Source organism: Rhinoderma darwinii, chromosome 1, assembly GCF_050947455.1.
Source record: "Rhinoderma darwinii isolate aRhiDar2 chromosome 1, aRhiDar2.hap1, whole genome shotgun sequence".
NCBI classification, from domain to species: domain Eukaryota; kingdom Metazoa; phylum Chordata; class Amphibia; order Anura; family Rhinodermatidae; genus Rhinoderma; species Rhinoderma darwinii.
In genome coordinates this window covers 54751458-54763761 of record NC_134687.1, presented here as the reverse complement: position 1 = coordinate 54763761, position 12304 = coordinate 54751458, and the positions used below count along the sequence as shown (strand labels likewise).

Below are 12304 nucleotides of genomic sequence, written 5' to 3'. Positions count from 1 at the left end.
GGATTTGTGCACTCATAAGATCTAAAGGCAGTCAAAACATTCAAGAAATTGACTTTGTGCTCTTCAAGTGGCTTTTCTAATTAATATCACATATCGAAGACAATTTGTCTATAGAGGACTACCAATTCTACTACTATATATAGCTGAACATTTCCATGACTTCATTGTCTCATATCGCTCAAATCCTAAAGTGTAACGTGTTCAGAGACCCTGCCTGTTACTTTAGGGCCAATGAAGGCAATGAAGATAAATCCAGGATGAATTTACAAGACGGCAGCTCATACTGCTTCTTTCCAGGGGTCTTTTTTTCACTTGATGTTCATTGATCAACTTGTACTGGACTGCGGAACGGTGAAGCTGCTGCATGCGGATATGGTATTTTCAAATGCAAAATTTATATAATTGCAAATGTCACTTAAAGGGTAACTTCCATTCTAGAAAACTTCTGACATTCCATGTAGACACGTGAACAGTTTGGATTGGTGTTGGTCTGGTTGCTGAGACCCCCAACACATGGGACAAGCGCTCTTCTGAGTACGCCATCTCTTTGGCTGCCATCAACATTTTTGGCAATGTCTGCCCCCGTAATACGGCAACCGTTTTTTTGCTTTTGCCATCTTATTGTGCCTTCATGTAAAACTGGAGGCACACCAAGGGATAGTACAGACCCATTGATTTCTATGGACGCCATATTCAGGATCTGTGTGGCACGGACCCTGAATACGACTGGATAAGATGCGTTCACATTGTGAACATTAGAACCACCTCAAAGCCCTTGAGCCTTACCTAGTTGCTCCAGCCACATCTATATCTTGGTTGTTTAGTATTGAATTACAATACACAGAAATCAGTATTACTATTTTTATGCCTTTCATTCAATAAATATCTTTGAAACAAAGAACAAAAATAGTAGGTGTGTTGTTCAACTGATTACTTGTGCCACTGGGAAAAAAATGGGGGGGGGGGGGAAGAGAGATATACCTGTGTAAGCACAATCCGTTTCCAAATTTGTACCTATACAAAGACTACAAATATTACTTTACAAAACTATCAGAACCAGTGATCCTGTTTTAGTTCATGTGCGACTCAAAAGTGAATTAGTATTGGTATGTGAGACTAGACATGGACCGCACATCTACTTGTAATACATTGATCTATTAATGTTTATACATTTTTTGCCTAGCATGAACGAGGTTCTTTGTTAACATTTTGATCAAATTGTATAAGCCCACTTGCCACTTCACGGCGACCTCTCAAAAAGTGGGTCCCTACTCTACTGGTTGCAGCACCGCTCATGCAGAGGCAGCAACCCAGAGGCCCAAAAGCACACATGCGGTCAGGCCACGCCAAGCCTCCTTGGCTCTGAGTCGCATCCCCCCACAAGTGTAGTACCACAGGGACAGACACAACCACACAGTACCAGAACAGATTTTTACAAGCTCGCCTTTCCATGTGCTCCTAGTGGCCAACTGAGAGCACAGGCAAGAGCAGAAACACTTATGAGGTCATTCCCTAATTAAAATCACCTGGGCTAGATATGTGGAGTGCTGGTACCAAGTAAGGGGGATACACTGTATAATATCAGTATGTGAGACTAGACATGGACCGCACATCAACTTGTAATACATTGAGCTATAGCTGCTAGGCAAAAATTTACAAACATTAACGAGGTTCTTTGTTAACATTGAGCTTATTCTATCTGTTCACATGTTGTTGTGCTGCGGTGGCAGTGGCCACCATGCGGTGCTGCAACCAGTAGAGTAGGGACCCACTTTTTGAGAGGTCGCCGTGAAGTGGCAAGTGGGCTTATACAATTTGATCAAAATGTTAACAAAGAACCTCACGTTTATGTTTATAAATTATGCCTAGCAGATCAACGTATATATTGTGGATGTGTGGTCCACGTCTAGTTTCTCACAATGCTCAAAAGTGAATTAGGCCTCATAAAAGGGATTATAAAGAATGAAATAAAAAATCTGGCAAATTCAAAAACTGCCAAAAAGCCCAATGCATATAGTTTGTATGGAAACAGCTCACAGTCCCATACAAAATCTTTTTATTCTCTACAGTGTGGTCTTTCCAGTAGGCTTGAATGTGTCCAAACTGTGAATGAAGCAGCATTTTGTGCTTGGACTTCCTGCTAGAAGAGGTAGACAATCAACCCGACTGATGTCTTTCTATGGCACTGAAACCGGGAAAATGTATAGAGAGCATGACTTCTAGTCCTCTGTGTATATCTATTTAAAATGTAAGCAAACAGTAACGTGAACCAGTTGCATACTATAAGGCCGGATTCACACGAGCGTGTGCGTTTTGCGCACGCAAAAAACGCGGTGTTTTGCATGCGCAAAAGGCACTTAACAGCTCTGTGTGTCATGATCATATGGTGCGCGGCTGCGTGCTTTTTGCGCAGCCGCCATCATGACTCTCTATTTGTATGTTTGTAAACAGAAAAGCACGTGGTGCTTTTCTGTTTTCATTCATACTTTTCACTGCTGTTGCGCGAATCACGCGCGTCCCACGGAAGTGCTTCCGTGTTGGTGCGCGTGATTTTCACGCACCCATTGACTTCAATAGGTGCGTGATACGCGAAAAACGCAGAAATATAAGACAGGTCGTGAGTTTTACGCAGCGGACACACGCTGCGTAAAAATCACGGACTGTCTGCACGGCCCCATAGACTAATATAGGTCCGTGCGAGGCGCGTGAAAATCACGCGCGTTGCACGAACGTATATCACGTTCGTCTGAATAAGCCCTAATAGTCATCATTTAGTTAGAACCCAATTCATAAATATATATATATATATATATATATAGATATATAAAATTCTTACAGAATAAATGCATAAATTTACTTGCAGTCCAGATAAAAAAAACACAGCATCTTTTTTTTTTGTTGCAGAATGACTGCGCATTTGTTGCCAAATTTTCCCATGGAGTTCAAAGGGGGAAGTCAAATTTCAAACCAAATGATTCGCAGTGAATTCTGCAGATTAAAAAAAAATAAAAAATAAATAAATAGTATTAATAATTATCAAAGTTTAAAAAAAAAAAAAAAAAAAAAGTACTTCACCTCTCCTGGTGATCTCACAGCACTGCGTCCCTGCGTTTCCAGTTGCTCTGTGTAAAAGCGGCCTCCTGTGATGACGTTTCATTACGTGACACCTGCACCCAATTACAGCCTGCAGAGGCCACATGTGATGAAAAGTCATCAAAGTAGGCCGGCTGTATATGGACCAGCCTGGAAACTGGGGATGTGGGTTCTGGGTCAGATGAAGCTGCAGACTTTTCTGAAGCACATGCGACCCGTGTTAACATACACTTAAACAGTAAAGTGTTTTTCTTTTACTGTGCGCAGGCAATGCTTGGAGCCCATCACCGTGTGTAGATGATGGAATAGACACAGAATCTACCACCTTGCCAGTCACACCCTTACAATATATACACATATACAGAGGCGCAACTTTAATTTTTGGCTTGATGCAAAGCCATTTATAGTACTGGTGTCCTCATAGGGGTAGAGGGATCCACAACCTCTGAGCTGCCAATATAATAGTGTCTGGCCCTACTAGGACGTTGCGGGGTGGGGGTTCACATGTGTAAAGAGGGCTCATGATTTTAAAATGGAAAACTACAAACCAATAATATAGTATAGCCAGAAAATCGACTTACTGTTTTCTTGAATAAGAGATAAGTTAGGAATACTAAAGATCAGCAGCTCTACAAGGGGTGAGCCCAGTATTTGACTAATGTAAAACAAGGGCATGCTGCATATAAAAGGTTTAGAGCTTCTGTACAATAATAATTTATGCTTTAGTGGGAAAATATTTGAAAGGCAAGCTAAGAAATGTTTGAGATATTTATAATGCATGTGTGAAAATCCATAAACTAAAACGGACTTCATGTGGGTTAGTCCAGTTGTTCGTGAGCAAGAAATAGCATAGTCAGTTTGCTCCCCAGGGGTGCAGAAGAAGCAATTGTCTTTCTAATCAGTGCTAACTATGTCAGAGTATGTAGGGATACACCAGATTGACAAAGGCAATGGTAAAACCAAGTTGGCAATTTTCTCATTCTGTATTTTAAATTTATTTAATAAAATTTATATTTTAAATTCATAATATTCTGCTCATTGTGCATTTGTGGATTTTATAACTTAATTTTTTCGAGTTGGTTTAAATATATGCATGGAGTTGTTCTAAACCACTTTCAAATATTGTGCGGACCATTGTCTATGTTGTTCATATTTCTGGTAGGGTAAACTTTGGAAGCCATAGACAGAATACCTCTCCAGTATAAAAGTTTGAACACTGAGTTTACATGTTACACATAACTTACAAGACTAGCTATAGGCAGGACTATACGTCCCAGATGAAGGGAATTAAGGAAATAATCCTTATTCCAGTACGGTATGCTATATGTGAACTGCGCCATTAATGCCATGATTTTGGGGTATTTTAACAAGCAATATTACTGCTGCTGCAAGTCTCATAGGAAAAGCTCCTCAATGATAAATCTGCTTACTTCCGGAATGACTATTGTACAGAATCATACTGAGGAAATTTGGATTATTGTATGAAAGGAGAATGGATGCAATTATTAACAAATTAGAAAGACCCATGGTCACAACCCTTCAGTCCAGAAGATAGCAGGCATATTACACGGCTGAGTGATGAGACAGACCAAAATGAATAATAGTGTTCTAATCTTTCTTTCCTTTGCCTTACTCCTTGTTATCCTTCCAAGGATCAATTAACGTAGAAACAGCCTGACAATAAAAGTTGCCAGAGTTAAGAAACGGTTCCAGCTGATTATTAAATTAGCCCTGAGAGACATATTCTGAAGAGAACATATTGGCAGTCTGAGCTGCTGGGCATTCTGCACAAGTCTGCTGTCTAAATAATTAACAAGTCGAGGCTCTCCAGCTACGAATGTCCAACTTTCGAGACAGACTCCTGAAGTAGGTGATGAACCATAGGAGAACTGTCATGTGCTCTTTCATTCCCAGAACTAGTTTTTAGGTTACAGAGTGTAAAACTAAACACAAAGTAAAAATGTTCATACAGTTTAGGGTCGAAGGTCTTTCCGCCTCTTTTGCAGCAGCCCCATAGATATCAATTTGAAAATTGAAATGTAAAGGGGAAAGTGGGAACATGTGTTAATGGAAAAATACAAGCCAGTCTAGATTTTACAAAAGAAGAATTAATGTATGATAGAAAATAAAACTTGAAGAAGAATACAGAGTAAGCATTTTGATCAGCTTGCAACAAAGGATGTGCGGAATTAGTGCATATCGTGGGCATTGCTTCTGGAGTCCTGTCTTAGTGGACATAATCAGGCTTATTAAAAGCTCCCATTTATTTTACCAAATTTATATAAAAGTCCCATATGAGTCATCCTGATCAATCAGGACAAACTCCCATTCTGCATCTGTAATGAAAATGGCCTGGAGAACATGACTTTTCATTCATGCCCCTCATGGCTTCTGTGAGAATGCGGTCTACCACCAACCCAAGTCACCATAGAACACAATAGCCCCTTTCTCGGCCAGGTGATTTAAAGACAGCTGGAAATTATTTTCTTCTGATTATCTTATTATTTTTTTCTGCAGTCATAAAGCAAAATAAAATGCAACCTCATAAGCTTTAACGTTTGCATTACTGGCTGGCTACATAGTTGTTGATGTATAAGTTACAAGCTGAAAGCCAAATCAGAGCATTGACACCCCTACCGATCGCTAAAATGAAGCGGCAGAAACGCTTGTGTGAGCGCTGTGCCGCTTCGCTACTGATCGGCTTTCCTCAGAGCGGTGTACGGGCTCATAAAAAGTCTACGAGCCCGTACACCTCTTGCTCGGCTTTCCAAGGAAAGTCGGTCAGAGACTAAGTGACACAGAGCTCACCCAAACGCTATTGCCAATTCGTTTTAGCGATCGGACCACCGCCGATCAAAACTTCTGACATGTCACTATGACATGTCAAAAGTTTTTTTAAAAGCTTAATTACCACTTAAAGAGGCTCTGTCACCAGATTTTGCAACCCCTATCTGCTATTGCAGTAGATCGGCGCTGCAATGTAGATTACAGTAACGTTTTTATTTTTTAAAAACGAGCATTTTTGGGCAAGTTATGACCATTTTTGTATTTATGCAAATGAGGCTTGCAAAAGTCCAAGTGGGTGTGTTTAAAAGTAAAAGTCCAAGTGGGCGTGTATTATGTGCGTACATCGGGGCGTTTTTACTACTTTTACTAGCTGGGCGTTCTGACGAGAAGTATCATCCACTTCTCTTCAGAACGCCCAGCTTCTGGCAGTGCAGACACAGCCGTGTTCTCGAGAGATCACGCTGTGACGTCACTCACTTCCTGCCCCAGGTCCTGCATCGTGTCGGCCACATCGGCACCAGAGGCTACAGTTGATTCTGCAGCAGCATCAGCGTTTGCAGGTAAGTAGCTACATCGACTTACCTGCAAACGCCGATGCTGCTGCAGAATCAACTGTAGCCTCTGGTGCCGATGTGTCCTCGTCCGACACGATGCAGGACCTGAGTGACGACACAGCGTGATCTCTCGAGAACACGGCTGTGTCTGCACTGCCAGAAGCTGGGCGTTCTGAAGAGAAGTGGATGATACTTCTCGTCAGAACGCCCAGCTAGTAAAAGTAGTAAAAACGCCCCGATGTACGCACATAATACATGCCCACTTGGACTTTTGCAAGCCTCATTTGCATAAATACAAAAATGGTCATAACTTGGCCAAAAATGCTCGTTTTTTAAAAAATAAAAACGTTACTGTAATCTACATTGCAGCGCCGATCTGCTGCAATAGCAGATAGGGGTTGCAAAATCTGGTGACAGAGCCTCTTTAAGTATACTTGCCTTAACTTGTCTTAAGCTTACGCTCTTACACTAAAGTGGAATGACAAAGAAGTGGGGCATCATGTTCCGTTTTGACACTTTTCTGTCTCGTGTTGCAAAAAACACAAAACAAAAACTGAAATACATAAATAATCCCCCCAGGAGATCAGCCATTTCTACACTACTCCAACAATCCCACGTCTGGCTATAAGGCTAAATTCACACGACCAAGTGCAAACTCGGATGTAAAAAACAGCCGTTTTTCACGTCCGAGTTGCACCCATGCGGGACCCGTTTTCTCGCATCCCTCGTAGACATCAGTCTATTGAGGGATCATTGAAAACAGAAGAAAATAGGACATGTCCTATTTTTCCATGGACCCTTCATTGGTCCGCTAAAACAACAGCCGTGTGAACTGCCCCATTGAAATACATGCGCCCGTCGACTACGGTCGTGTGAATAAGCCCTAAGGCAAACGGTGGCAGCAGAACATCTCCTCCACTGCTGTCTGCGATAGCAGACAAAGTACATTAAACTCCGCCCCCTCAGCCCTCTGACAGCCGAAATTTGAAGAGATGGAAATGAAATTAAAAGAACACCTGTGTTTTTTGCAACATTTCTAGATGTCTGTATTAGGGACGTGCAAAAAATTCTACAGAATGGCAAAAAATTTAGGGCATTTTATCTCCCGATTACGCTTAACATTTAGTTCTAGATTTAATGTTCTTTTAACTAAAAGCAGAATGTTTTCTGCATACATATCTTGGAAATGTTATTGTGACCCCTTAGTAGTGTTTAAATGCGACCGTTGCCTCCTATTGATGTACTTCACCTCACGGGATATGTTGACTTTGCAGATCTTGCTGTTCTCTTTTGAAAGGTTTTGAATGTTATGTCAATATGGATTTCATAATAAAAAGCGATTGAAACATAAAAACGTGCCTTTGCACCAAAAAATGCTGCGCTCTAATATGATAGGAAAAAAAAAAAAATATTTTACTTTTATCCAGTACATTAAGATTATTGTTTCCTTCATGGTATATTGTAGTTACAACTCCAAAATAAATCCATCTGTTAATATTTAAAGAGGATCTGGCACCAGGTCCTAACGTTCAATTTACATGTATTACCTTTAGCCCGCTCTCTCTCCGTTTACATTTTTTGCTATGCTCACCCCGTTCCTGAGTAAATTGTCCCCCATTCTTTTGGCGCCTGATAAAATAATTCACTGTAGTTAGCCAACGGGGCATGAAATACAGTAAGTCACCCCAAGGTGGAGCCATCTTCACTGCCTCTGACTCTGTCCAATCAGCATGAGGCAGCTTATGACAAGTCTTGCCCAGCATGATCTCACGATTACAGGATGAGAGAAGACTTCTCATCAAGCACATTTGTCATAAGCTGCCTTACACTGATTGGACAGCGTTATAGGCAGTAAAGATGGCTACCCCCAAGGAGATTCACTATAGTTCATTCCCCCGTTGGCTAACTACAGTGAATTAACATATCGGGTGCCAAAAGAAATGGGGACAATTGGTCAAGAACGGGAAAGGGGTGAGTAGAACAAAAAAAAAAATGGTGATGAAAATAGGGCCTCTTTACAAAACCATAATACAGAAACAAAACATTATATCACATACCTCAGGCTGGTCCGAGATGTTCAGGATGAGTGCCCATAAATCTGCCCGGAGAGCTGTTGGACATCCCTGCCGCACATACTGCTGAGCAGCTGCACTGTCATGTTCTGCTAGGACTGAAAACGTACAAGTCATTGTACAGGATAGCTCACATACACAACAGGACTAATGACTTTTTTTTTTTTATAATTTCAACCAGTTGAAAATGCACTTTTGAAGGAGCCTCAAATAAAAACCCTGCTCCTTGCACACTAATGAGTACACCCTGCAAACCTCTATCCATCTCTTTAAATAGGGACATTAATCTGGTTGAAATTTTTTTTTTCCCCCTAAATTAGGCATTCTGGCTGCATAATATGTGGAGATACTGTACATTGATATTATTACCACATGTACATCAGTTTGACAAATATAACTGATGGTAATTTTATTAAAAAAATACCCAATGACAGGTTTTATTTCAAGTAAAAGGAGTAACCAAACAGAGTAGTTCAAGTCCAGGATCTCCAAGGTAGTGTTTTCAGAAATACTAGCAGCGCCACGAGCGTCACAAGAAGGACAGTGGGAGATTAGGATGTTAAATGAGTGTCTTAGAAATTGGTGCAGGAAGGAAGAGTATAGGTTTGTGGTGAACTGGGCTGACATCTGTTGGCTACAGGCTCTATGGTAGGGACGGGCTGCACCTAAATGGGGAGGGTGCAGCGGTGCTAGGGGAAAGAATGGTTATACAGCTCCAGAAACTTTTAACCCTTTCAGGAGCAGACTAATTTACGTTTTTATGCTTTTGTTTTTTCCTCCCCGCCTTCAAAAAGTCATAAATCTTATTTTTTTGTGGACACGGCCATATAAGGGCTTAATTTTTATGGGACAAGTCGTACTTTCCAATGGTACTATTTAATATTATGTGTGATGGACTGAGAAGCTGGGAAAAAATTCAGAATGGGATAGAATTGGAAAAAAAGAGCAGTTCCGACATTTTCTTCCGGGTTTCATTTTTACGGTGTTCAATGTACGATGAAAATGACACATTACCTTTATTCTGCGGGTCAGTAAGATGACGGCGATACCAAATTTATAGTTTTTTTTATGTTTTAGTACCGTTATAAAAATGAAACGTTTGAAAGAAACTAAAAAAAATGTTAATCGCCATATAGTGACTCCTGTAACTTTTTAATATTTCTGTGTACAGAGCTGTGCAAGGTTTTTTTTATTGTATGGGGAAAGACGTAGTTTGAAGTGGCAAAAAAAACTGGGATTCGGCCAGTTCTACCTTTTTTCCCGCTACGACGTTCGCTCTATTGGATAAAAAAAATTATATTTATATAGTTCAGGAATTTTCAGAAGTGGGGATACCTAATGTGTTTATGTTTATTATTGTTTATTTATTTTTATATGTGATCTAGGGAAAGGGGGTGATTTGAATTTTTATATTGTTTTATATTTTTTTCCTCCAATTTTTTTTTACTATTATTTCGCCCCCTTAGTGGGCTTGAACCTGCGATCATTAGATCGCTTATGCCATAGACTGCAATATCATAATATTGCAGTCTATGGCAAAATCAGTGCATTGCTATTCAGACCTGCCACAGGCAGGTCTCATTAGCAATCTTCTTATAACAGGGCTGGGAGAATTTAAAAGACTCTCAGCTGCTATAGAAGTACACCGGCTCCCGCGATCTCACCGCGCAGGAGCTGGCGACCGGCCCGAAGCAAAAGGGGCAGTAAAAACACCTCAGAGGGGCATCTGAGGGGTTAAATGCTTGCGATCAGAAAGTGCTGAGCCCAGGGAAGCCCCTGACAGCACTGTCCATATATGGACCGTGAAGTCAGGGCTTTCAACTATGGATTGCCCGGGGTCTCCTGTCTTGGGACTTGGGAAAGCCCTTGACGTCACTATCCACATACGGACAGTCGCGTCAGGGGCTCCCTCTGACCCCCCCATGTAGATAGCCCCCGCCGCTGTAGATCGCACACCCTGCCTTTAGATAGACCCCCCCCCCCAAAAGAGCGCCACTGTAGCTTCCTGTAGGAGCAGAATCCCCGGAAGAGAGACCCCGCTCTGGCCAGGGATTCCGCTCTTGGAGAAGACCCCGGCATCACTATCTATATATGGACTGTGTCGGAATCAATAGCGGAGTCGACTACGCTATTGATTCAGTCGGAAAACCGTAAACCAGCTGGAATGGTGACGAACGGAAAGCATTAGCGATGTTTCCGTCACCATTGAGATCAATGGTAACTGAAACGGAAGCTGTGTTGTCAGTTTCACTTTCCGTTGCGGGGTTCACCCGACGGAACCCTCTGACGGAACCCCGGAACGGAAATGAACGGTGATGTGAACAGGTCCTAACTCATTAACTAACTTAAGATGATTTTGCTTCCTAAGGGCTTGTAACCTATTGGAACATACCGCTAGACCTATCCCTAAATCTTTCTTCACTAAGCTGCAATCATCTTACCCCCTTTCATGTGGGGAAACTCTAGACACAACGTTTGCATAGCCACTTTGCAGAGACCTAAACTCCAGGGGGGAATGGCCCTTCCAGACTTTCACCTATGTTTTCTGGCAGGGCAATTTTGCTACTTACGATCCTGGACACAAACCCTTATGCCATCCTCTGTGGAATACTATCTAGCCTTCCATCTAGATACCATTACGCTCTGACAGGCATTAGAAAAGCCAACCCTCTTTCCACGCCGTATGCTCCCTTTACACAAGCTGGCAACTCAGGTATGTCATGACGCTAAAGTTATTACGCAATATACTGCATTGCCATCTGTGGTTCCGTTGTGGCATAACTCATTGTTTCCACACCTTCTCGAACTGGAGGATTTTACCTTTTGGATATCACATGATGTCACGGTGTTGAGTGATGTATATGTGAATAACACTCTTAGATCTTTTACTCAGTTGCAAGAAGCCTTTAATTTGCCCCACACAGCATTTTATAGATATCTACAGATGCACCACGTACTCCAGAGTAAATTTCCAAATACTCCCTGCCCTATTTCAGAATACCCTTTAATTGGTATTTTTACCTCTCAAGGTCCACCTGGTCTTATTTCAGCCTTATATACCCACCTCCTAGGAACTAAACTCGAATCCACACAACTGGCAGTAGAAGACAAATGGAAATCACAAATACCTGGTCTATCTAGAGATGACTGGAAAGAAGCCTTAGAATCCCCGACACACGTTTCACCGTCAGAAAATAATCGCATGACACAGTTATATTTCGTTCACCAATGTTACTTATTCCCGGGCCGTATACACAAAATGGGACGACTTTCCCACGATAGGCGTCACCTTTGTGACAAACCTCATGCAGACTTCTGGCACAAGGCGTGGGATTGCTACTACATTCGCTCTTTCTGGTATGAAGTAATCTCTATATTGTCCAGTGTCCTTATGATCCCAGTACCACATACTCCTCAGGTATGCTTATTGGGAGTCCTAGATGAATCATCATGGCTGCACCATATGCGCATTTTCCTACGAGAATCACAGTTTTCGGCCAGAAAAGCAATAGCAATTAGATGGATGGGAGATCAATCTCCTTCAGTCCATCAATGGAAAAAATTTGTCAATACTGCAATACCTTTCGAGAAGGTGGTGTATAAAAACAGAGGCTGTTCCAAGAAATTCACAAAAACCTGGGGTGCGTGGTGCGATTTGCCAGTAACTTTTTTTCCCCTGCATATTTGAAAGCTCGGTCTGAATTGCAACTTCTTATTACTGTAAGCAATTACACTGTACGATATGCTATGATTGTCACATGTGCAGAGATGTTTGGCATGTTTGTTGTAATACTCTAT

General features: G+C 41.6%; 1 protein-coding gene across 2 annotated transcripts in view; it reads right to left on the bottom strand.

Moving 5' to 3' along the window:
- The window catches only part of TBC1D19 (TBC1 domain family member 19), a 141153-nt gene that overhangs the window by 67843 nt on the left and 61006 nt on the right, over nucleotides 1-12304 (bottom strand). For both annotated transcript variants that reach the window (XM_075858863.1, XM_075858854.1), the window contains exon 11: nucleotides 8492-8604. In XM_075858863.1, the coding sequence (XP_075714978.1) occupies nucleotides 8492-8604 (113 nt within the window). The remainder of the gene's footprint in view (nucleotides 1-8491; nucleotides 8605-12304) is intronic.